Source organism: Saprolegnia diclina (assembly GCF_000281045.1).
Source record: "Saprolegnia diclina VS20 unplaced genomic scaffold supercont1.20, whole genome shotgun sequence".
NCBI classification, from domain to species: Eukaryota; Oomycota; class Saprolegniomycetes; order Saprolegniales; family Saprolegniaceae; genus Saprolegnia; species Saprolegnia diclina.
Window position 1 is genome coordinate 294044 of NW_008246087.1, and position 21884 is coordinate 315927.

Below are 21884 nucleotides of genomic sequence, written 5' to 3' on the forward strand. Positions count from 1 at the left end.
CTCATGCAAGGCGATGAGCGGAAGCGAAGCTTCGAGACGACGCGACGCGCTTTCTCGAGGCGCGACGACTTGTCTATGGCACCCGTTCGATCACTTGTATTCAAAGGTCGCTTGCTGCTGTTGCGTCAACGGTATACGAGGCGCCTCTCGATCGCGATGAATGGTTGCCAGTCAGGTGGTTGCACGTCCTTCCTCCGCACCTTGGGGTGTCATCGTCGGGCTGAACGAGCGTGCGAGGAGCTGACAAACGCATACGACCACCATATTTGCAGCGCACGTGCGACCCTACTGCCTATGATCTACCTTGCCGATCCCTTCCAGTTTGCATCGTCGTCATTCTGGTTGAACTTGGGTTTCGGCGCCAGGGCAAGGAACCACGGAGACGCTTTTGATAAAAAAGCAGATGCGTATCCGGACGTTCAAGGTTTGCATGGGCAGATGGCGCAATCTTCAAGCCCAGCGCTCGTTGTCGAGGGCCGTCAAGGCCCTGCACGCCAAGTCGCTTCCATGCGCCAGTCTCTCTCGGGTATGTAGAAGCTTGGTCGAAGCCATCAACGCAGTACCACCATGCGCTTCCATCTTGTTACGACGCTAATCAATGTCGAGGTCGATAGCCTTTTGCTGCTGGTACGACCGCCGAACGGGCTGTTTCTTGGGGCGCACCGAGTATGCAGGTGCCGACTGCCGCAGATCGCTAGTCGCGGATGCATCTTCGACGCGGTTCATGATGGTCTGCGCAATCTGGATGAGCGCTGTCACGTCGGCGTCGCGGAGGCCATTGCGCGGCGCATGGTCGAGCACCGAGAGCACGCCCAGTTGCACGTGCTCGGACGAGACGAGCGGGACGCCCACGAAGAACTGGACGCTGCGGTCCGCCACGATCGGGTTGGCCGCAAACCGCACGTCACTGCGCGCGTCGAGGACGATGAGCGGGCGGTCGCGGCTCACGTGCGCTTCCAAGAGCACGTCCCACGGCAGCATGTCGCGCTCGACGCCGTGCTTGGCGACAAAGTACCCGGCGTGCGCGCCAAAGATGCACACAGTGCCCATGGCGCAGCGCAGCGACTTGCACGCGAGCGTCGCGTACAAATCGAGGTCGTCGCGGCGCCGGCAGAGGTCGAGCTCGGTCGCGATCGCCGCGCGCCGGTCGTGGTCGTGCAGAAGGGACGGCGGGTCGGGCCACGCATGGCCCCGCTTAAAGTTGAGCGGCACTTCCAACGGCGAGTTGCTTGTGATAGTAGGACCTGCCTCGGAGCCGCGCAAGGGCGACGGCGGAACGTAGTGCAGTGACGGCGGAACGTGGTGCGGCGACGGCGGCATGTTCCCGGCCGTGGGCGAGCAGAGCCGGACGGGCGCGGGCGGCGGGGACCGGCGTCGGGGTGGTGGCGACCGCCGCGTGGTCGAAGGCCGTGCTTGCGGCGTCGGCATGTGGGCAACGTCGTCGGGGCTCAAAGCGTCGTGCGGTGGCTGCCACGACGGCCGCGTCTCGAACGACGGCAGATGGTCGAGCTTGATGGTCGAGAGCGAGTCACGCTGGATGGGATGCTGCCCGGACGACCCGAGGCCCTTGAACGCGAGGGCTGATGCGTCCGTATCGCCATGGACTTCCCACCTACCAAGGACAAGATCTTAGCATCTGCATCGGCGAGATGGCAAGGATGTACCGCAAGATGCGTCCGTCGTTCGGGAGCATGTAGAGCTTGTGCACAAAGTCTTGTCGGAGGACCTTCCCGGTCGCACGCACTTGCATGCTTTCGTGGCCTTTGGCGACGACAACGATCTGCTTGGACGACGACTCGACGACCTCGAGGCTGTGGACGGCGAATGTAAGGAGCTTGGCCGCCTTTGTGAGCTTGGTGAGGAACTCGAGGAGGCCGTGGTGCCCCGAGTATGCGCCTTGGAATGGCACGACGACGCGGTAGTTGGTGCGCAGCGCGAGGCTGCGATGGCACATGGAGACGAGACGCATGACCGGTCGGTCGATGGACGGCGCGGCCACCGCGAGTGCGATCAAGGTCGGCGGCCGCACGATCTGGCGCGGTGCGACCTTGAGCTCGAGGACCTTCTCACGCGCTTCGTCTTCGAGCGCACTCAGCGACGACTGCACGTACGCCAAGGCGGCGTAGGCGTCGTCGAGCGTGGCCGGTCGGATGGTCGTATCGACGAGCCCGACGCGGCCGCGGCTGTCAATGCGCGTGTCGTGGATGCCCTGCGCCGCCATCGCCATCCACAGTGTCTTCATGGCCTGCGTCTTGGCGCGGAGAAAGACGGGCTTGCCACTCGAAGTTTCAAAGATAAAGTCGAACGCACCATGGCCGTGGATCGAGACGACATGCTGCAGAATGACGTGCGACGTGAACGAGAAGGCGCCGTGCTTGATCTTGGAGTTCTCGGGCTGCCGCTTCGCCTCGTCCGCCGAGAGGTAGCAGTAGAGCGCGCAGCCGTGCAGCACAAAGTAGTAGGCTTCCCACTGCTTGAGCCAGTCAGACCGCTTCTGGAGGTAGCCCTCCCAGCGCGTCGTCACGGCCACGGCCGGCGTGTCCACAGAGGCTGCTGGCGCCTCGTTGTAGCTGGGCAGCGACCCGATCGTCGCGCATGCTTCCGACGCCGCCATGCAAGACTACGTATCACGTTGTTGCGGTTGTTGAGCCATGGGAGCCGGAGTCGAATGGCTTCGCTTTTACCGACAGCATCACCCCGCCTTCAGTTCGACGGTATACCAGATGCGCCGAGCCCATGTCGCCCCGCCCGTGACGCGCCACGCCGGGACAGTGGCCCAGGAACACTGCGACTGGAACTGGTCGCGGAAGACGAAGAAGGAGGAGACAGGCGGGACGAGGACCATCACGCGTACGTCGTGCTGCAGACGCTCGCGGGTCCCGGGCTCGGAGTGCGTTGCCTCTGGAAAGGCGCCGCATCAAATGCACTGTTTCAAGATGCTGGATGGCATACACTGTACTAATTGGACGAAGCAGTTCGCACCTCGGGTGCTCGGACCGCCTCTCGCGTGCCATGGACCGATCGAACGAGGGCGTAGGGTCGTGCATTGCGCGAGCGTGTCGTACGCAGCACGTACGGTTGCGCTGCCACGTGCTGTGCTGCACGCGGACGTGTATGTAGCTGGTGCCAACGGCGAGATTGAGCTGCAACCAAATGCACTGGTATACGAGGAATACAGGATTTCTCGCTCGCGTTTCCGGTCCCCGTTCATATGCACAGTCACAACACGGGTTGCGTTGGCTTTACGAGGTAGTAACCCTGCCCAGACCTAGAGCTCCCCGCTACGTAAACCTTGCGGAATGTCTGCGAGGTTGACGAGTCGCTCTTGCCGAGTAGAAGTCGACACCGATAGGACGGCGACTCGTTGGTCGGCACATCGGTGGTTCGATCTCGCCAAGCACTTGGGCATCCTTGTTGCTTGTTGCGGCGGCGTCGGTGGCGTCCTGCTGATGGAATTGCAAAGCGTGCTAGCGTTGGACAATGCTGGCAGGTGGCCGGCGAGTCGCATGGGCGCTTCGGTTCTACTGTGCGGGACAACGTTCTCTGCCGTTTCTTACTGGCAACCATCCCTTATGCTTGGTGCCAAAGCGCGCTACCTATACTCCGCACAAGACGCGCGCCTTTGCGGCGGCGATAACATCACACAAAGGCACAGCGAGGCGCTCGCTTTCTATACGCCTGTCATCGCCATCGATTGTCGAACGGGTGCGAAATAGAACAATGTGATGGCGCGGGACGTCTGTGATGCTCCAAGATCCAATCCGGTAAGCTTGTCTGGGCAGGGCCATAGCAACGCGTCACGAAGGTCCACGAAGATTTCAAACGGCCGTACCACAATCTACCACGTCGTCCCGGCGGTGCTGCTTGTGCTACGTACTAGGCCTATCGTGGCGAGCGTTGGGCTAATCGCCTCGTCTTCTCGCCATCGTTACGGGATCCAGGATGGCGCGTCGCACCCAATGAATCTTGGTGGCAACCATGTCACGTCGTCGGCGGCGGCCTCCAAAGAGCTCCAGCGCGCGCTGGCGACGACTGTACCTTGAAGCAGACGTCGTCGTGGCCCTGCGGCCGTCGCCGCCAATGCTTCTTGCACATCTTGTCTCCCTCTCAAATGTATGGCTTCCCTGGATGAACCGTGGAGATTGCTACCGAAGATCGTCAGCCCATCTGCGACAGGCCATCGCTCAGCTTCGATCGAAGTTGGCATCATCAAGATGTTGACGTCAGCAGTCAGTAGGGCTCGGGTACACTCTTGCAATGTATCAAGTCCGCCTTGCCGTTGCATTCAAGAGGTGGCTTCGAACTTCGAGGCTCAATCGACGGATGCGTATCATTGGTGTGTTCTCGGCGGGCGGCGGCTCTTATTGGGCCGGCCCGACGCAACGTATCCGGATGCCGGATACGAGAGTGAAACCACAAAAACACGCATGGGTGGTGTTGAGTGGTGAATGGCGCGGCCGCGGCTTTGGCTCATTTTGCTTTTTCGGCTCAATTGACAAGATGGACGTTGCTGGTGGTAAGGGTGATGCGGCCGTCGGTGCCAAGATCTTCAAGACCAAGTGCGCGCAGTGCCACACGTGCAACCCCGGCGGCGCCCACAAGCAGGGCCCCAACCTCTCGGGCTTGATCAACCGCCAGTCCGGCCAGGCCCCCGACTACTCGTACTCGGCTGCCAACAAGAACTCGGGCGTCACGTGGACGGACGAGACGCTCTTCGAGTACCTCCTCGCCCCCAAGAAGTACATCAAGGGCACCAAGATGGTCTTCGCCGGCCTCAAGAAGCCCCAGGAGCGCCGCGACTTGATCGCGTACCTCATCGAGGCTTGCGACCCCAACGCCGCGTAAATACGCCCGTTCTATTTCACGTTTAGATATTGCTAGTTTGATGCTGGCGCGCCACTGCCATTTCCCGGCATTAGAGGAATAACACGCTTTGTATCTATCATAACCCTCGACTTGCTTACGCCTGCCGCCCGCCCGAGACAACGCATGCTCAACGCCGGTCTCGTGAGCGCCGCTGCGAGCGAGGACTCATGAGCTCTCGGAGCTGCCGTCCAGAGTGATGAAGCGCCGAGAACGTTGCCATACGTATCCGGTTGATGGGGATCAGACACTCGACACCAGCGACCATCCAAGGAAGAAACGAGATCTTGGGTCTGTATCTCGCCGCAGCAATTGCAGGCCGGCTACAATTGCGGGTTGCCATCCGCACCTCAAACTCGCGAGTCGCTGCGACTCTAATCGTCGCTCTCAGATCGTAGCGTAGCAAGCAATAAGAGTGTGTTATATTGGTAGTGTAGTGTGGTCGAAGAAGGAGTAGGGTGCGAATCGGTGTGCTTACAAGTGGAACTTTCGGCGCGACGTGTCCATCGCGTGCTGCTTGTGAATCCACTCGTACTCGCCGTACTTGGTGTCGAACGTGCCTTCTTGGAGCCAGCGCAGCTTCATCGTGAAGCGCGGGCCGATCTCCTGTAGCCGAGCCTTCTACACAGCGCACGAGTCGTCCAGCAGGATAGCAGAATCGGGATGCGCGACGAACCTTGCCGTTTTCGAAAATGTAGCGGTGCTGGCGCACAAAGATGAAGTCGCGCTGGTTGTGAAACGTCACGACCTGGCGCCCCTTGAAGTCGGGCTTGTGCTCAAAGAACGAGCCAAGGAAGCGGCCAATGCGGTGCCCGAGGCGCGTGTTGAAGTTGTTCAGGATCAGCTCCGGCTGGTGGCTCGTGCGCTTGGCCTTGTTTTGGATCTGTTTGTTGAGCACGACGTTCGAGATCTTGAAGAACGCCGTCGGGCCATGCGGGAGGCGGCTCACGACCATGCTAGCACACGCGGATGACCAACTTTGTAGCGACAAGAGACATACCCGTTGACCTTCTTTTCCTTCTCCGAGAGAATGCACACGTGCGTAAAGGCCTTGTTGCCGGCGAAGCGGCAAATGTCCTTGATGTCGTACGTCTTGCGGTCGTAGTAGAACGAATTCGGGATGAACTCCATGAGGTTCTGCACGAACGGGTACATGTCACCGGACGGGAACGGCCGCGTCGTGATCATGAGCTTGGGCGTCTCTTCGTTGCCAAAGATGCGTGCAAACTCGTCGTCGTGGTCGTCGGCCGCGATCTCGTCGTCGTCGCCGCCAATCATGGTCACTTCGGCCTCACGCGCATTATCGATCGTGCGGGGCTCCTGCTTGGCCGGCGCCTTGTCACCGAGCTCTTCGGCCTCCTTCTTGCGCGCGGCCTGCGCCTCCTTCTTCATCGTCTTCTTCTCCTTCTTGTAGAGCTGCATGACTTGCTGGCGCTTGATCTTGTTCTTGATGCCCGACGGGTTCTTGCGCAGGATCTTGGGCGCGTCCTCTTCCGGTGCCGCCGCCGCCTTCATGCTCTTGCCGCGGCCCTTGCCGCCGTCGCCAGCCCGCGGCTTGCCGCCCGACCGCTGCTTCGCGTCTTTGCCCATGCTTGAATTGCAACTGCACCAACCAACCCACTGCCAAATCCGACCTTTTGATTGGTTCCTGCCCATCCTCGCCATTTCAACCAATCGTCGGGCGCGATTTCGATCCAGCATTTGAGAGCCAAACGAGCACCCTGACAACACAACACCGACGAGGCCAGCTCCATGACTTCCATACGTCCACATAGAGACATCGGCAATGTTCGGCGTCGGACGCTCCTTGCCGCTCGCCAGCATACCGTGCGGTACTGCCGATTTAGCCAGCCATTGGGTTCTAGTATACTCGACCCAAGTGACAGACTTGGAAAGATCGGTTTGATTCATATTTGTATAGTATACAAAAGCAAGCTATTATCACAGAATCCATTTTTAGACAGGGTATGAAACAGTGTATGTTGGAAACACTGCATGGACAGCAACTTTCGAGGACCCAAGCAGACTTTTGCAAGCTGGCCGTTGGACCAAGGACGTACGAGACACACACTTGCATTCAAATAGAGGAAGCCACCAACGTCATCGTCGTCGGGACCGTGTTCCTATTGCTCTACGAACTCTCGTCGCACCGACTCCGCTCTAAGGCCTCGTCATGCACTAGCGCACAGTACATCGCAGCTTACTGACCACCGTCGCGCGTCGCGAGCTGGCTGTACAAGGCCGGGCGGCGGTCGCGGAGGAGGCCCCAGCTCGCGCGGCGAATGTGCATCTTTTCCAAGTGGAAGACTTCGACGAGGACGCCTTCGGACTCGCGGTCCGCAATCTTGAGCTATTCACACACAGCAATGTGAGCAGTGAACGTGTAACACGCTACGACGTACGAGCTCGCCGGTCTGGCCCGTGATGAACGACGAGCCGCAGAACGTCACCTGGATGCCATCGCTCTGCTCCGTGCCAACGCTACAATATCGCGTCACGCGTCTGGCTTGCAAAGGAGCATACTGTACCGGTTGGAGGCGACAATGGGCACCATGTTGGCGGCCGCGTGGCCCTGCATGACACGCTGCCACTGGTCCCGCGCGTCAAAGCTCGGGTCCTAAGGCCAATAATGAGAAGACGCGTTCGCTCAAATGACATGGCGCACGAATTGGTTGCTCCCAAGCGCGCTGGGATACAGGATGATCTCGGCGCCCTTGATCGCCATGAGACGCGCGGCTTCCGGGTACCACTGGTCCGAGCCAATGCCAACACCGATCGTGGCGTAGCGCTACGATCACACAGCAATGCGTCCATGTCCGTGGACCATCCAAGAGGCGTACGGTCTTGAAGACAGCGCTCGGGACGTCCGAGGGCGCGAAGTAATACTTGTCGTTGTAGCCAAGGCGATCTATGCACAAGGATGAGAATTGGCACTGTATGTCGCGTTCGACGCACCCGAGATGTGGGCCTTGCGGACGACGCCGAGCACCGCGCCGTCGGCGTCAATGACCGCGACCGAGTTGTAGTACGAGTTTTGGTACCGCTCGAAAAAGCTAATCGGCAGCACGACACGCAGCTCCTTGGCGAGCACCTGCATGCCTAAGACGAGGACATGCATGAGGCACAGAGTACACACGCGGGTACGTACCGCGGACAATGCCGCTGCCCTCAAGCGTCTCGGCGAGCTGGAAGTTCTGGCTCGAGAGATCCATGGGAAAGTACGTGTGCTGGAAGAGCTCCTGGAGCAGCACGATCTGCGCGCCGCGGCCGTGCGCGATCCGCACGAGGCTCTCGGCCTTCTTGATGTTCTCTTCCTGGTTGCGGCAGCTCATCTGCGTGGCCGCCACGGTGACCGTCTAGCGTTGATGATGAGACGACGAGCTCGCGCCTGCTTCCACGTACGCGGAGGTCGTAGCCGCCGGACGCGCTCCCAATGATGCTCATTGCTGTAGCTTGGTGACGAAATGTGAAGTGCCAAGCGTCCCGAGCGGCGTCGCCGGAAAGATGCGACGGTATCCGGATATGCGCCAGCTGGAACCACCCAACAATGCGTTTGTTCACGCCTGTTACGCGGCCCCACTCGAGTGCCACGCGACCAAAGAGACAATAAGCCACCAATAAGCCTTTGCGACGACGAGGGAGGTTGTCCGAGCTTCGTCGCTAGCATCGTAGCAACGCCACGAGGAGACATGAAGCGAAGAAGGAGTCCGTGGACTGATCAGAAATCTCAAAAAATGATGGTGAGATTGCACTTGCATCAAACCCTGCGTGATGGGCAAAAATACGCTCTTTCGCGACACAACGACAGCTGGCGCGCTCAACTTCCTACCGCTTGAGTTCCTGCCCACCGCGGCGACGTTAGCTGGGCAGTATCGAGATGCCGGCAGGTCCTACGTACTCTAGAGACGATCTACGTGCTACGCTTGTACAGATTAGCAACGGGAACGACACGCCCGGACCAGAGAGTGTTTCGTCCGTGACATCGGTCGCCTCCCCCGCGCGCGTAATGCTCTGGTTTGCATGACTGGCACTGTGATAGGTGTTGCGTGAAATTAGACTTGGTGCCAAACCGGCTGACAGCTTAACCGGTTTGTATTGTACGTCAGCTGGGTATCGAACCGACTGGCTAAGCCGTACTTCGTCCGGCGCACTTGATTGGGTACGTCAAAGACTGGTGGAACAGGGTGCAACAAGTGCATTTGCCTTCGACGATGTTGCGCTTGATCGCTGCCCGTGCGCCCGCGCCTCGCCTGGCCCTCGGCCTGCCCCGCGCCTTTAGCACCGTGGACGCCCCGAAGAAGACCTTCACGTACAAGCTGCCGGAGGACGTCTCGGCGGAGAAGGACCTCCGCTTCGGCTTCAAGCCGGCGCAGATCCGCGACGCGCCGGACGCGGTCCACCGCATGCTCAACCTCGACAACGCGTCGCAGGCGGAAATCAACCAGCTCAAGACCCAGAAGGCCATTGAAGCGTTCCAGCGCTTCCCCGGCGACACGGGCTCGACCGAGGTGCAGGTGGCCGTGCTCACGCAGAAGATCAAGCGCATGACCGAGCACTTCAAGGACCACAAGAAGGACAACCACTCGCGCCGTGGCCTCCAGTCCATGATTAGCCGACGAAAGAAGCTTCTCGAGTACTTGCGCCGGGAAAACCTCCAGCAGTACCGTGCCGTCGTCGCGGCCCTCGGCCTCCGCTTCACGTAATAGACAAGACAAGCGGCGTTTAGATGCAAGTCCATCCTCGTCCTCTTCTTCATCAGCCTCAATATAGTACATTCTACGACCGGTCGTCTTCAGGCTCGAGGAGGATCGCTAGGATATCGACGCACTCGGGAAACGTAATCTCCGTGTCGTACGACACGCCGAGCTCCTGGAGCAGTCCCTCGACCTTGCCATCGATGCTGGCCTCATCGTTCGGCAGGCCATCCCACTCGATCTGCTGGAGGAGCTGCACCAAGTCGACGCATCGGATCGTGCCCTTGTGGGCGCGGTCGATCGCATGGAACGCCTCTTGGATGCGGGCTTGGACGTCGAGAGGCAGTGCAAACACAGCCTCGGACGGCGTCGCTTCGTCGTCGAGGCGCTGCGCCCGGAGCGCCGTGATCGTGTCGTTGAGCACCGACTCTGGCGACGCGAGCTCGAGCTAATGGGCCACCATGAGGTCCAGTCGACAGCGCCGTCGTACCTCGGGCAGTTCAAAGTGCTCAGGTGCAACCACCTCGCTGTCCATGTCATGGTACGTCTACCATCGAATGCTTTAGCCGCCACGGTACTGAGAGAGCGTGCCGTACGCCGCACTTGGCCGTGTCGGCCTGCCACTCGGCCTCGTAGATCTTGTTGGTGTTCTTGTAGAAGAACCGACCCGGTCCTTCCTTCATATCGTGCATCCAGTAGCCTTCGTAGTGGTTGCCGTTGGCTACGCGCAAGTCATGACACGGCGTCTCAGATCGAGTCGTACGCAGGTGGAGGGTGCCCATGCCGCTGCGCTCGTTCTTGGCCCACCGGCCTTCGTACACAGCGCCGTCCGCGTACGTCATGCGCCCTTTGCCGTCGCGCTGGCCACGCGTCCAGAAGCCTTCGTACTTGCCGCCATCTTCGTAGTAGTAGACGCCAAGACCCTAGAAACGTCGCTTCCGACAGGCGCGTGGATACGTGAACGTACGTGGCGCTCGTCTTCGGCCCAATCGCCCGAGTATTGCTTGCGCAGCTTGGCGTGGCGCTTGACCCAGAACGTGCCTACCGCATCCTAAAGATTCCAGCGCTCGAGACTTGTCGACCTTTGCCGTGGCGCTTCCCGTCGACCCACTCGCCCTCGTACTTGTTGCCGTTGGCGCACACCTGCGTGCCGTACCCAGCCTTCTTGTCATTCGCCCAGTCGCCATTGTACTTGGCTGCCAGCGTGTAGCGCGACGTGGGGTGCGAGTTTGGGTTGCCGTACTTGTCTTCGCTCGCATGCGCCGCGCTGTGCTTGACCCAGTACACCGAGTGGTGCGGTCCGGCCTTGGTCGACTTGGCGTCCCACGACTTCCAGAGCGGGTTGGAGCCCTTCGGCTTGCCGTCCGTGAGCAGCGCCATGCGGGATTGACTATTTTTAGAGGAAATAACCTCTCCATCCTAGTAAACTCAACCGCGCATGACCAGTCTCCAAGCTCACACTGTGCCAATATGACAGTACATAGAGGCCGCTCCGAAGCGCTGGACGACGCATCTACGTGTTGTACCTTTGGCTGGCCACCGACGCCGACAAGCGCCCAACTGGTGTTTCGCCCTAGCTTACTGCCTCGCTCGATGACATTGCTGAATGCAATGAACTTGGAGGCTGCCACCAAGTCTTTGTAAGCCCACGCAATGGCGCCTCCCAGATACGAGACTGCATGCGTGCGGGAGCCAAGGCCAACGCAGCCAAGCAGATCATGATGGCGTCAATGTGAGTTGGAAGAGAGGTAGTTGAGATAAGACGCATCGTATTAGACGTACACGAGGGCGTAGAGTAGTTTGGTGTGGCACTCGGCCTCGAACTCGTCGATGGCTCGTGGCACGTCCTTCTCCAAGTCGGACAGAACGTTGATCTGCAGTCGCATGAGACGCCGCCAATGACTAGAAACGCATACCTTTTGGCAGAGCTTGAGGGCAAGGGCGCCGCCAATCACGGCGTCTTGGGGCGTGTCCTTGATGTCGAGGCAGATGACATGGATCGCGTGGAACGCATTTGGCTTGCGCAGCTGCAAGTCTAGGCAACGTCAGAGCTCCATTGCGAGCAGCGGAGTACCTTCGAGAACGATGTCGAAGATGCGATCTTCAAAGCACACGACGACGTCGAGCTGCGCGAGGTCGGTCGTCGAGTTGTCCTGCCACTTTTGCGGCGCCTTCTTGGTCAGAATATCGCGCTCCAGCATGGCCAGCACGCCGTTGTGGCGAAACCTACGTAGCCGCCATGAGCCTCGAACGCGACCACAGAGGCACGTACAGCGCTTCGTTCTCGGCCTTGAGCTCGCGGTACATGACCTCGTATGGCGTAAAGAACTCGTAGATGTGCGGCTCGTAGCGGCTGCGGCCCGGGAAGCGCACCTTGTTGCCGGCGCCGAAGGAGCACACGCGCAAGCCTGCAGCGTGCAAGTGGTCATGGGCCTCCGTGCTGCGGTTGACGTTGTTGGCGCAGATCATCGCAAACATTGGCGTCGTCATGCTGCCTGCTTGCGTGGCTTGGCGGCGCTTGGATTCGTTATCCGGAACGCCTCCGGATACAGCTGACCATGGATCTTCCCGCCAGCATTTTTTCATCGCCGCATGCGCCTGCCAGTTGTCGTAGTCCACCAGAGTACTAGCGCCTCGCACGATATGACTCTCGTAGTACACGATTGCTCGAACCTAGTCATCGCGTGAATACTCTTTGCAGTCAATGGACCTTCAAGCTACAAGCAAGGGTCACCTTAACCCTTCAACGTCCTGAGCTCGAGAATGTAAACGTCAGCTGACCAAGGTTCGCACGCGACGTGGCGACGAGAGATGATCGTTGCTGTGAGTTCCGGTCGACGAGTTCTGTGCAAACTTTGAACCAACATCGTTTCGGTAGAGAGGTCGTCTATTTCTGCTCGACTCGGATAACGCCAGCAGCCAAGATGCTGTCGCGGGGCCACGCCGATGCAACGACCGCCGAGACATATCCTTTTCATGCTGTGTCTTGATGTTTACCAGCGTTGTTTGCATTTGACAGTGGCCTTGACGAAGCGCACGGCGTCGCTCAAGGCGCAGCTCCACACGCGTATCCAGCACGCGGCCGCGCGGATTGAGGCGGCGGCCCACGCGATCGCTGCGACGCAGGTCGAGCTGAAGATCAAAGCCGTGCGCATCAAGCAGGCTGAGCGCCAAATGACCAAAATGCAAGCGGTGCACACGCTGCAGATGAAGCGCCTCATCAAGAAGGACCTCGTGCATCTCTCGCGAAAAGATAGCATTCGCACCGTACGAGTTCTCTTCTTCTTCATAGCAACTCGCTGCGCTAGAAATTGGATGCAAGTCAGTCGATCGCACTCAAGCTCCAGGCAGAGAACGAAGACTTGGACGAGAAGGTTGTGACGCTGGAAGCCGCGATCGGGTCCCTTCTCGGGCAGTGCGAAGCGGCGATCGAGGTACGAAGTAGCTCATACGACAACTTGTACACATGTGTATGCTAGTCGCACGCAAATAGTGTCCAGCGTCTGCTCGGCGAACACCAATCGATGCGCAAAGTGGACTTTGAAGTCGAGACTGTACGCCAACAAAAATTTTCGCGACGCCGACCATAGACATGATTAGGTCGAGGACCTGCACGCGATCATGGAAGACTTCCGATATGTTCTAAGCCATGTACGACGATATGCGCTTTAGGATGCTAAGCTTGCAAGTAGCACACGCCCGAGCGCCGTTTTGCGCTCAAGTCCAAGCACCTGACGCTGAGCACGCTACAGCCCGCCCACCTCACTGCTATGGTGCAAACTAAAAGCTCGTATTCCAGGCGATAGCTGTATCTTGGGTAGAGCGAGATCATGGTCGGCTACTTGCCCATGAAACTTCTGCCAGTACGACGCGCAAGACTGGCATCAAGTCGCAACGTATGCGATAGGTCAATGTGACGCTGCACAAGCGGTTGTACAACAAGGTCGTGCGCCGCGCCACCGTGCCACTCATGCCGATCGCCAAGCTCACTCCCCGCGAACAGCTTGAGTACGACGCCCTCGGCGCGTCAAGCGACTCGTCGTACGTGTACCCTAACCTCTGTCTCGGTCCGCCAACACTATTCTAGATCTGACGGGGCGGATGAGAACGACCAGAGTGAAGAAGAGGATGTGAGCTCGACGACCGAGAACCTCGCGTGCGTGGCGTCTCTATGGTAGAAGGCTGACCACTGTATCTTGTAGAGTCGTGCCCAAGGCGTCCCATGGGTCGGCGCCAGAGCCAGCAAAAGTGCCGCGTATTTGGGCGCCGTCAGGGAGAAAGGCATCACTGCCGTCCGTTCGCCTCGAGCCGCTTGCGCGGTACTAGCACGATAGAATCTCCACATGGAGCGTTGAGCGCTGGCACATAGAAAGTACCTCGCGCAGCAAACCAATCCACCCGAGTACGTAACCTGCTCGAAGCGTCTCAAGAGCAAGAGACTCAACTGACTGCTGCGGTGTAGACCCAGCTTGCAACGCCGAGCGTCCCTGTGTCCGTCCGTCGCCAGCTCGACGACGTCACGACCCAATATGTAACTTGCCCTTCGTATCTCTGTTGCTACAGATGTGGTATCTCCCTGTGTGTCGTCCGTATGGCCAAGCAGACGATACCGTTGCGGCGAGTTGCTGTGCTTTTCATGGTCAAAACCATTCTGCCTCGCCAAGAATCGGCTCCTTCTTTCGCTTCTGCTGGCTGCTTGTGGCTTGGGTTGAGAAGTCGCACTCAATCTGGGGAGAATCTACGATGCTAGCAGGTCTCGAAGACGTACGAAAAGGCGCAGCAAACTGCAGGCCGGTACGAATGCACTTCCTGAAAAAGGAGGTGTCTTGCAGTGACCTCGACGATCATCATCGAGAACAGCACACCCATCCGTGTGCAGTCCCCGCACCTGCCCATACCAATGCTATCATCATTCGATGTCATGTTCATTTGCGACTACCCAAGATCCAAGCACAGACGGGGCACTCCTGACATACAGAAATCGTCGTGTCATTTCATAAATCTCTCGTATGGTGCCTGTCGATATAGAAAGGAGGCACAACATGTCATCAGCACTCTCTAAATAGGAAGTAGTTAGCGGCCAGTTGCATGCAAGCCAGCACATTCACTTGCTGAAATCGAACTCTTCCATCATCCTCATAATCCTCGGTGGAAGAAATGGGAGTACACTCTCTTGGATGACTTGCGAATGGCAGTCGCAGCAAAATGTGCCGAGTGCAACCGTCATGGCAATGAACCGGCGTGAAACCGGCAACGCCTTTTTACCCCCAACGCGCCATGTACCCGATGCGCTCTATGTGTCCTTCTCATGCGCTGCGGATTAGGTCGGGTGATCGAAGGCGCCGCGCCAGCATCGCCGTCACGATACCCAAACTCGGGACGCTTCGAGCACCTCTATATCCTTTTCCAGCGCACCAAATAGGACTTGCATTCGCTCCTGTTTGATAACATTTCTTGACGGAACTACAGTGCAACAACCACCCTCGCTGACGCAGCAAGTCGAGGCCGCCGACGCGCTCGCACAGCAGCTGCAAGCCGAGATGAGTGCCAAGCGAGCGTTGATTGAGAGCCTCGAAGCCATCGCTACGTCGGACGCCAAGCTCGTGCGCGACAGCCGTGACCGCAGGGCGTCTTTGGACACCGTACTTTCGAAAGCGGTAATCCATTTATGAGCAAGTGATCAGGCGCGGGCATAAATGACTAGCGAGTCACGCCAACCACGCGACAGGGCAAGGAGCTTGTGACGAGCAACGCCGCATTGGTGCTAGCCATCGCCGATATTGAAGCCAGCATTGCAACACTCCAAGCAACGATTCAGTCGGTACGCGATAGAGTAGATAGAACGCTCGAGATATGAGGCAAGCTAAATGATGTAGTCGCGGTCAAAGCCGGCTGCACGGCTCGCCCAGCGCCGACTCTCCGTGTCCGCCGAGGCCTTCGAGACGGTGGACACTTTGCTTCGTGTTGCTCTCTTCTACCGCCTCTTTGGTACAGGACGCTGACGTTGCGCGGCTCGTACAGCAGTTTGAGCTGCTCCTCCGCCACGTAAGTCGTGTCCTTCTCGAGTTGATGACAGAGATGGCGTAGACACTCCCAAAGTCCGCACTGCATTCAATCAAGGCCAAGCGCATCCTCATGGCGCTCGAGGCCATCGACGAGACGAGTCTCCAGGCCATTGTATGTCAAGCTACCTAAACCGCACTCTCGATGAGTATAGGAAATCACACTTGGTGACTACCTCCCCTTTCAGCTGCCGCTGGTACTCTGCAGGTAGCTGGATACTCTCTTGAATGAAGCCCCCATTAGGCGCCAACGACGAGTAAGAAGAAGACGTCATTGCGGCACCCAGACGACGACGAAGACGAGACATATTTCTCCAAATATGAAGACAACACGGCCAAGATCCGACGCCACCTCCAAGCCGCGGGTTCGACGACACCAGCACCCGACGGATCCGCAGAGACTTCACCACGGACAACGTGACGCCAAGGATGTGCTTGAACAACTCACCTCTCATACCTCTCATAGGTCCGGGCAGTCGACGTCGGCAAGCGCCGAGACGACGCAAACGTACATTCTGCGCTCAACTCGTTAGATTCCAGTGCGTGGTGTAGTAAGCGGCTCAGTGTTCGCTTTGACGTGGCGATGCCAGCACTCACGAGCAACAGGTAAGCTCTGTCATGAGCAACTTGCCATTAAATATGGGTTGCACAGCGACAATACCATCATGCACGTACGTCATGAACGAGGTAGTCTGTCGAGCAGCGAACGACCCAAGAGCCCGAGGTTGTTTCCAGAGGGCTTGCCAAAGTACATGATCGTCGTCGGGATGTCCCAACGCTGAGAGACGTTTAGGGACGGTTTGACCAAGAGTCCGCGCGGCAACGACGCCACCAAGTTGGCATCGAGGTGCCCATAGAGCGCGACCAAATACCGAATCGACTCTTCCTACTAGCGTGTCCACGTCGGCGCTGCCAACTGCAGAGAGTTTATCCCCACCTCGCCTCTCCACTAGGTACACTAGGCAGTGGACTTTGTCAGCTGACTTGATGGCGAGTGTAGCAGCTCGGTCGACGCGCTCGTCGTCAAGTTTACATCGCGCTTGCGCCAGTACATAGATTCCGTTCCGCCAACGCTCTGTCTCGACGTATGAGTATGTTAGGAGCTCGATCAAAACCAAGGAAGGGCTTCCGACGACGTATTTCTTGGCAACCAAAAGTGATCCAAACTCACATTTCGTGATAGACATCGCCGCTTGCCCAGTGCCCGCCACAATTCGCTTCTCGTAGCAACGTACGTCACATGAACATTGTATAATACTAGGAAATGAGCTGGCGGTGGATAGAGCGGCAACAATGCCACTGCCTGTCGATGACGTGTGCGCTGCCTCTTCATGCGATTCTTCTCGACTGCAAGATGCTCTTGTAGACCAGTGGCACACGCCAGCAAGCCGAGCAGTCCCTCACGGAGGTAGAATCAGACTTGGTGATTGCTACGGCTAAGCTCTCTCTGTGCCAGTAGCTCCAAGGCTAAAGACCTGGGAGGGTAGGTGACGATGGTGCGCCATTGGTCATGGCGAAATCGTAGAAGCACCGGGGTGTTGCTGGACGCCCCAAAGCTCGTGACGACCGACCAGCTTTTGCCCATCGATGAAACGTGCTTCCTGCCCGTTGACGTCCTTATCGACTCATGGTGTTGGTAGGAGCACGGTCTTGAAGACAGAGTTGAAAGCAAAGTCAAGGTCGGCTGCACCCCATAGTTATATGACCTCTCTGGACGCAACGGTGTACAGTTTAAAGTCTGGCGACGCACCAAGTCAAACGACCGAGAGCGACACCCCGGGGTATCAGCTTATACAACACCGATCGATAAAGCTAGAGGAACGAGTAGACCAAAGGAAACCCCGGCGCCAATGCGTCGCACCCCGACGCCAAAGCTCGAGACGCTCATGCGCAGGCAAGTGCAAGCTGCTGCCGTCGCATTTGACTCTGTTGATACGTGTAGCGGCTCCAAGGCCAAGGACCTCTTTACAAAATCGTACACTCCGTTTATACGACAAAATCTAGACGAGCATGGTAGGGATGCCAAGGTACCCGAGGTGGCGTCGCGCCTCCGCCGAGCCTCCGTGAGCGTCACTTCTCTGTATGTACACCATGTTGTTTCGTAGCTAAGATCTTCTGCAGGGCACCCAGCAGCAGCAGTACCACCACGAGCAGCAGTGTCAAGGCGCCGCGAGATCTGTCAGCGCACCTGGGGTAATCAGTGCCTCGAACGACGCTGCAGGAGCCAACCTCGTGTACTAGGGAGCAAGCGATTGCGAGGCGCACGGAAATGAGTCGCATGAACGACTTTGAGCGCATCGCGCTGGCCGACGACCGACTAAAAACCGATGTTGGCTTTTCGTAGTCGACGACAGCCTCCTATTTACAGTAACCCTACCCACAGCGTACCAGCCGCGTCGATTTTTGCATGTCCTACCATGGTTGCGCACTAGATTATCGCTGCATTCGACATCGCTTTCGTATAGTACGAAGCGGCGTTAGGGAGAGTAAGATAATTCTACGTCGGCGTGTCAGGGTCGATTGTCGATCCCGCGTGGCTGTCCCTAACCTTTTGCCGCATAAAATGTATCGACATATCAGACCTTATATCTCATGTACCCATTATATTTCTGAAGCGCCATCATCATGCGCCGTGAAGTCACCTTGTGTCTCGTGCTGGCTCGTCGGCACCAGCCGTGCCGCTTTTCTGGCAGTCGCGACTCGCCTGGACGTGCGTTGCTCCAGCCATCGACTAACAAAGTTAGGAGATGTTGTCGAACTAGTATTCGACTAGACTCGACTCGTTAGCAGGTGCATCTTGATCTCGCAGACTCGGGATCCCGTCGAGAACGTCCGAGCGCGTAGCTTCGTGTTTGCGTTGGAGTCCCACGGTGCGTCGACTGGCGCGAGTGCCGGTTTGCCCACGGTGCATACAAAGTCCAAGTCATTTCAAAAAGCAGGTGGCAGTCTCAGATGTGCGAGTTTGCTGTTTGCGTCTATTTCGCAGAAACCACCCGAAGCAGCATGACGGTCCGGGCCGACTACGACGTGGTCGTGCGCGGCCAGCTCACGGCCGACATTGAGGACGACCTCGCGCAGGTCGAGATGCAGGCCGCGCAGATCAAGACGCAGACCGCGACCTTTGTGCCCCACAAGTCGCCCACCTCCCAGTACAAGCTCGTCGCGCTCCTGCAGACGAGCAACCTCGTCCAGCGCCTCATCTCGGGCATCATCCTCGGGTCCTCGGTCACCGTGTACCTCGTGCTAGGCCCGCGCTCGGCGCCTGTCTATCTCTGCGCGTTCGTCGTCTCGATCTGCAACTACGAGTTCGCGTGGCTCGCCGAGCGCATTACGCACCGCTTCACGACGTCGTACCTCGACGACTGCCTCGGCGACGTGCACAGCGTAGGCATGTGTGCGATCCGCCCGTTCGACGGCGTCCGGCGCGCGGTCTCGCCGATCGCATGCGGCTACCCGCGCGTCGCTGCCGGGGTCCTCGCGACGCTCCTGGCCACCGGCGCAACGCTCTTCATCTCGTACCTTGCCGTCGACGTCTTGTCGTACAAGGACAGCCACCTCGGCAAAGCGGACTACCTCGTCCTTGACCTCACGCTCTACGTCGCCCTCACAACGTGGCTCACCACGTTCAGCGCGCTCCTCACGCCGAGCTTCCACTGTATGTTGAACCTCTTTGTCCAGCAGTTCGCGTACGGTCTCGTTACGATCACACAGTACTTTTGCCTCAGCTACGACAACAAGTGCTACGTCATGCTTGACACGAGCAAGGGCCGGTGGCTCGCGCTCCTCTTCATCTTTGGCAACCGCCTCCCGCTCTTGACGCGCGTCTCGCCGGCCGCGGCGATCGAGAGCTTCGTCCGCATCCTTCTCGACGTCATTGGCTTTGCCTACATTGTACTGCTCATGCAGCCGATCGCCGACCTCCTCATGCAGGTCGACGGCGCCGACCGCATTGCGCTCGGCTTCCTCGCGGTCGTGTGGGGCACGGACACGGGCGCCTACATCATGGGCCACTTTCTCAAGCACATCAAGTACAAGCGACTGCATCCGCTCGCCAAGCACATCTCGCCCAACAAAGACATCGAAGGCAGCCTCGGCGGCGTCGCGCTCGGTGTTGGCGCCGTCCTGCTCGTCGACGCGCTCATGGAGCTGCCAACGGACTTGACACCCGACATTGTGCAGCTCCAGCGTATCCACCGCATTTTGTTCGCAGTCGTTGGCGGCCTCCTCTCGCGCTACGGCGACCTCTTTGCGAGTCTCCTCAAGCGGCTCGCCGGCGTCAAAGACACGGGCACGCTGATCCCTGGCCACGGCGGCCTCCTCGACCGCGTCGACGCGCTCCTCTTTGTCGGCGCTGTCTTTGCCTTGTACCACCGCGGTGCGTTCGCTCCCTACTACGACAAGCAAATTGATGCGTCGTACGTCACGTCGCTCGTCAACTCGGACGACCTGTGGACGCGCTTGACCAACGCTGGCATCCCGTACATCAAGTCGCCGTAGGATACAGTGGCCTGTCTCTCTGTGTGTATGTCGTCCTCTGCACCATCGTGTAAAGTTGTACATAAGTTATTTACCATTTTAGTGATTTCTTTGGCCTGTCCGAGTCGCCGCCGAGGTCCGACGGACGGCAATGGCCGTGGTAGGGAGCTGCGGTTGCCAGGCAGGGCCGCTAAAGCAGCATGGCCGAGGAAGACCATACACGATGACCAACCAGAAGGCCATCAACATGGAAACGAGCCAACGCTTCCTTGAACCGTGGCGTCGACGCGCACGACGCTTCGGTTCAAGAGAAGGCCAGGAGCATGGAAGCGGTATCTCCATGTAGATGACCTTCGCCATGAGCATCTTGCATGGGCCTTCCTCGGCCATGCTGCTTGGCTCGCATCGTCGTCGATGCCATTGGCGGTCCCATCGCCTTCGCCAGGACGCGAGCAGGCGCCGGCGCTGGCGCAAGCGACCGAATTTTGGAGCGATGGATCCTCGATGTATTTTTATTCGTTGCATGAACTTCTTCGCATTATTAATATTCCAAACGTATTCACAGAATATACAAATGGTTTGTAAAGTGGACGTATTTTTATTAAAAATACATTGCAATGGATGGGAATGGGAATAAAAAAGACGTCGGGCGCCGTGGAGCGTATTTTTATTTCAATCTTAGTTCTCTTCTGCGGCGACCGACGTAAGACGCGGTGCCCATGGGCGATGGCTCATGGCTGCCATGTGCATGTAGACGCATCTACCTCGCTCCAACGACGGCTGATCATGGGAAGTACCTCGAGCAAGGCGCATGACTCGAACCCGGCGGACCTCGGCGCGATGGGGTCGCAGCGGGACGCGGCCGCGCAGGCGGCCAACAACACGAACGCCGTGTATTATGGCAGCCCGACGCACCACGAGCAAGGTCGCCATAGCGATACGGACATGGATATGGACAGCAACTCGCCGCGCTTCATTCCGCCCAGCGACGCGCATCAAGCGGCGGCGGACGCGGGCCGCAATGACATCGTGCCCATGGTGTTTCGATGGGAACATGGCGGACGCAACGTACATCGCACGAAGCGAAGACCGTCGTCTTATGCGGAATGGCGTCGTAGGTGTGCATCACGGGGACCTTCAATGGCTGGACGACGCATGTGCCCATGCACCGGTCGGGGAATGATTTCACGTACATTGCCAACTTGCCGCGAGGAAAGCATGCGTACAAGTTTGTGGTCGACGACGAGTGGCGGTTCGCACCGGACCAGCCGACCGTCGCCGACGTCGATGGCAACATCAACAACTACGTCGACGTCTCAGACTTTGTCGCGCTCCTCGACGTTGACATTGAGGAGGCGAACGAGAACGACAGCGAGACCGTGTACGGCCGGTTCATTCCCGACATCGACGAGTACACGAAGGAGCCGCCGCCGCTGCCGCCGCACCTCCGCCACATCATCCTCAACAAGGTAATAGATCTTAATCGGCTGAGGTCGATCTTAGATGATGGTGGCAGGCACCGCCGAGCGTCGACTGCAGGCTGCTGCCCGTGCCGCAGCACGTTGCGCTCAACCACTTGTACTGCACGGCCATCAAGGATGGCATGATGGTCCTTGGCATCACCCAGCGGTACATGCGTCCTCTACCAGGTCGTACCTCTCATCTTGCCTGCCGCCATGTAGATACAAGCAGAAGTTTGTGACGACAGTTTATTATAGTTTGATGCCAGGGTCGAATTAAGCCGTGTAAATAAGCCTAGACTCGTGTAACCTGGCGTCGCATCTTAGAG

General features: G+C 58.4%; 10 protein-coding genes across 11 annotated transcripts; 5 read left to right on the forward strand and 5 right to left on the reverse strand.

Moving 5' to 3' along the window:
- Positions 1 to 476: 476 nt before the first annotated feature.
- SDRG_07086 (hypothetical protein) lies at positions 477 to 2695 on the reverse strand. The gene is made up of 2 exons (XM_008612902.1): positions 1665 to 2695; positions 477 to 1612 (listed from the first exon to the last, which is right to left on the reverse strand). Exons 1-2 carry the CDS (start codon positions 2612 to 2614, stop codon positions 592 to 594), a joined length of 1971 nt encoding a protein of 656 aa, XP_008611124.1. The 5' UTR covers positions 2615 to 2695; the 3' UTR covers positions 477 to 591.
- A 1747-nt stretch (positions 2696 to 4442) lies between these two features.
- On the forward strand, positions 4443 to 4948 carry SDRG_07087 (cytochrome c). Its single transcript, XM_008612903.1, has one exon. It carries the CDS (start codon positions 4501 to 4503, stop codon positions 4843 to 4845), a length of 345 nt encoding a protein of 114 aa, XP_008611125.1. The 5' UTR covers positions 4443 to 4500; the 3' UTR covers positions 4846 to 4948.
- Positions 4949 to 5263: 315 nt separating this feature from the next.
- Positions 5264 to 6481, reverse strand: SDRG_07088 (hypothetical protein). The gene is made up of 3 exons (XM_008612904.1): positions 5864 to 6481; positions 5540 to 5819; positions 5264 to 5484 (listed from the first exon to the last, which is right to left on the reverse strand). Exons 1-3 carry the CDS (start codon positions 6451 to 6453, stop codon positions 5338 to 5340), a joined length of 1017 nt encoding a protein of 338 aa, XP_008611126.1. The 5' UTR covers positions 6454 to 6481; the 3' UTR covers positions 5264 to 5337.
- A 439-nt stretch (positions 6482 to 6920) lies between these two features.
- SDRG_07089 lies at positions 6921 to 8454 on the reverse strand. 2 transcript variants are annotated; one of them, XM_008612905.1, is made up of 9 exons: positions 8266 to 8454; positions 8012 to 8219; positions 7819 to 7962; positions 7704 to 7771; positions 7529 to 7651; positions 7392 to 7480; positions 7266 to 7344; positions 7068 to 7213; positions 6921 to 7023 (listed from the first exon to the last, which is right to left on the reverse strand). In XM_008612905.1, exons 1-9 carry the CDS (start codon positions 8305 to 8307, stop codon positions 6987 to 6989), a joined length of 936 nt encoding a protein of 311 aa, XP_008611127.1. In that variant the 5' UTR covers positions 8308 to 8454; the 3' UTR covers positions 6921 to 6986. The 2 variants fall into 2 exon arrangements, with proteins under 2 accessions (XP_008611127.1, XP_008611128.1); XM_008612906.1 differs by having other exon boundaries at positions 6921 to 7213.
- Positions 8455 to 9008: 554 nt separating this feature from the next.
- Positions 9009 to 9650, forward strand: SDRG_07090 (hypothetical protein). The gene has a single exon (XM_008612907.1). It carries the CDS (start codon positions 9075 to 9077, stop codon positions 9564 to 9566), a length of 492 nt encoding a protein of 163 aa, XP_008611129.1. The 5' UTR covers positions 9009 to 9074; the 3' UTR covers positions 9567 to 9650.
- Positions 9567 to 10955, reverse strand: SDRG_07091 (hypothetical protein). The gene is made up of 6 exons (XM_008612908.1): positions 10640 to 10955; positions 10525 to 10598; positions 10321 to 10480; positions 10154 to 10278; positions 10048 to 10104; positions 9567 to 10005 (listed from the first exon to the last, which is right to left on the reverse strand). The coding sequence occupies exons 1-6, from the start codon at positions 10935 to 10937 to the stop codon at positions 9640 to 9642; spliced, it is 1080 nt and encodes a 359-aa protein (XP_008611130.1). The 5' UTR covers positions 10938 to 10955; the 3' UTR covers positions 9567 to 9639.
- A 354-nt stretch (positions 10956 to 11309) lies between these two features.
- Positions 11310 to 12153, reverse strand: SDRG_07092 (hypothetical protein). The gene is made up of 4 exons (XM_008612909.1): positions 11830 to 12153; positions 11632 to 11783; positions 11474 to 11592; positions 11310 to 11431 (listed from the first exon to the last, which is right to left on the reverse strand). The coding sequence occupies exons 1-4, from the start codon at positions 12141 to 12143 to the stop codon at positions 11330 to 11332; spliced, it is 687 nt and encodes a 228-aa protein (XP_008611131.1). The 5' UTR covers positions 12144 to 12153; the 3' UTR covers positions 11310 to 11329.
- Positions 12154 to 12533: 380 nt separating this feature from the next.
- SDRG_07093 (hypothetical protein) lies at positions 12534 to 17977 on the forward strand (the record flags this gene model as incomplete). Its single annotated transcript, XM_008612910.1, has 35 exons — positions 12534 to 12824; positions 12866 to 12991; positions 13037 to 13111; positions 13158 to 13208; positions 13250 to 13330; positions 13379 to 13420; positions 13465 to 13598; positions 13645 to 13713; positions 13760 to 13876; positions 13927 to 13963; positions 14020 to 14088; positions 15053 to 15214; positions 15262 to 15378; positions 15434 to 15502; positions 15552 to 15602; positions 15645 to 15734; positions 15775 to 15816; positions 15864 to 16036; positions 16086 to 16127; positions 16172 to 16225; positions 16311 to 16367; positions 16413 to 16466; positions 16513 to 16572; positions 16620 to 16667; positions 16720 to 16755; positions 16803 to 16850; positions 16986 to 17027; positions 17079 to 17102; positions 17145 to 17213; positions 17260 to 17298; positions 17350 to 17400; positions 17448 to 17594; positions 17637 to 17699; positions 17741 to 17812; positions 17861 to 17977. The coding sequence occupies 35 exons, from the start codon at positions 12534 to 12536 to the stop codon at positions 17961 to 17963; spliced, it is 2805 nt and encodes a 934-aa protein (XP_008611132.1). The 3' UTR covers positions 17964 to 17977.
- A 532-nt stretch (positions 17978 to 18509) lies between these two features.
- On the forward strand, positions 18510 to 20205 carry SDRG_07094 (hypothetical protein). The gene has a single exon (XM_008612911.1). The coding sequence runs from the start codon at positions 18572 to 18574 to the stop codon at positions 20114 to 20116; it is 1545 nt and encodes a 514-aa protein (XP_008611133.1). The 5' UTR covers positions 18510 to 18571; the 3' UTR covers positions 20117 to 20205.
- A 571-nt stretch (positions 20206 to 20776) lies between these two features.
- On the forward strand, positions 20777 to 21871 carry SDRG_07095 (hypothetical protein). The gene is made up of 5 exons (XM_008612912.1): positions 20777 to 20798; positions 20850 to 21163; positions 21214 to 21564; positions 21612 to 21724; positions 21778 to 21871. Exons 2-5 carry the CDS (start codon positions 20882 to 20884, stop codon positions 21833 to 21835), a joined length of 804 nt encoding a protein of 267 aa, XP_008611134.1. The 5' UTR covers positions 20777 to 20798; positions 20850 to 20881; the 3' UTR covers positions 21836 to 21871.
- Positions 21872 to 21884: the final 13 nt, after the last annotated feature.

What these genes read in the sequence shown, in the direction of transcription:
- SDRG_07091 (XM_008612908.1), bottom strand. Translation starts at nt 10,937, where the DNA reads ATGGCGCTGCTCACGGACGGCAAGCCGAAGGGCTCCAACCCGCTCTGG. An exon ending in CGGGAAGCGCCACGGCAAAG is followed by an intron (nt 10,599 to 10,639) that starts GTCGACAAGTCT and finishes AGGATGCGGTAG; the next exon opens with GCACGTTCTGGGTCAAGCGC. An exon ending in CATGGGCACCCTCCACCTGC is followed by an intron (nt 10,279 to 10,320) that starts GTACGACTCGAT and finishes ACTTGCGCGTAG; the next exon opens with CCAACGGCAACCACTACGAA.
- SDRG_07095 (XM_008612912.1), top strand. Translation starts at nt 20,882, where the DNA reads ATGGGAAGTACCTCGAGCAAGGCGCATGACTCGAACCCGGCGGACCTC. An exon ending in GCCACATCATCCTCAACAAG is followed by an intron (nt 21,565 to 21,611) that starts GTAATAGATCTT and finishes TGATGGTGGCAG; the next exon opens with GCACCGCCGAGCGTCGACTG. An exon ending in GTCCTTGGCATCACCCAGCG is followed by an intron (nt 21,725 to 21,777) that starts GTACATGCGTCC and finishes GCCGCCATGTAG; the next exon opens with ATACAAGCAGAAGTTTGTGA.
- SDRG_07089 (XM_008612905.1), bottom strand. Translation starts at nt 8,307, where the DNA reads ATGAGCATCATTGGGAGCGCGTCCGGCGGCTACGACCTCCGC. An exon ending in CCGCAAGGCCCACATCTCGG is followed by an intron (nt 7,772 to 7,818) that starts GTGCGTCGAACG and finishes CCTTGTGCATAG; the next exon opens with ATCGCCTTGGCTACAACGAC. An exon ending in CCCATTGTCGCCTCCAACCG is followed by an intron (nt 7,345 to 7,391) that starts GTACAGTATGCT and finishes GCGATATTGTAG; the next exon opens with CGTTGGCACGGAGCAGAGCG.
- SDRG_07094 (XM_008612911.1), top strand. Translation starts at nt 18,572, where the DNA reads ATGTGCGAGTTTGCTGTTTGCGTCTATTTCGCAGAAACCACCCGAAGC.
- SDRG_07086 (XM_008612902.1), bottom strand. Translation starts at nt 2,614, where the DNA reads ATGGCGGCGTCGGAAGCATGCGCGACGATCGGGTCGCTGCCCAGCTAC. An exon ending in AACGACGGACGCATCTTGCG is followed by an intron (nt 1,613 to 1,664) that starts GTACATCCTTGC and finishes TGTCCTTGGTAG; the next exon opens with GTGGGAAGTCCATGGCGATA.
- SDRG_07092 (XM_008612909.1), bottom strand. Translation starts at nt 12,143, where the DNA reads ATGAAAAAATGCTGGCGGGAAGATCCATGGTCAGCTGTATCCGGAGGC. An exon ending in CTTCGACATCGTTCTCGAAG is followed by an intron (nt 11,593 to 11,631) that starts GTACTCCGCTGC and finishes GACGTTGCCTAG; the next exon opens with ACTTGCAGCTGCGCAAGCCA. An exon ending in CCCTCAAGCTCTGCCAAAAG is followed by an intron (nt 11,432 to 11,473) that starts GTATGCGTTTCT and finishes ATGCGACTGCAG; the next exon opens with ATCAACGTTCTGTCCGACTT.
- SDRG_07088 (XM_008612904.1), bottom strand. Translation starts at nt 6,453, where the DNA reads ATGGGCAAAGACGCGAAGCAGCGGTCGGGCGGCAAGCCGCGGGCTGGC. An exon ending in AAGGAAAAGAAGGTCAACGG is followed by an intron (nt 5,820 to 5,863) that starts GTATGTCTCTTG and finishes CGCGTGTGCTAG; the next exon opens with CATGGTCGTGAGCCGCCTCC. An exon ending in ACATTTTCGAAAACGGCAAG is followed by an intron (nt 5,485 to 5,539) that starts GTTCGTCGCGCA and finishes TGCGCTGTGTAG; the next exon opens with AAGGCTCGGCTACAGGAGAT.
- SDRG_07090 (XM_008612907.1), top strand. Translation starts at nt 9,075, where the DNA reads ATGTTGCGCTTGATCGCTGCCCGTGCGCCCGCGCCTCGCCTGGCCCTC.
- SDRG_07087 (XM_008612903.1), top strand. Translation starts at nt 4,501, where the DNA reads ATGGACGTTGCTGGTGGTAAGGGTGATGCGGCCGTCGGTGCCAAGATC.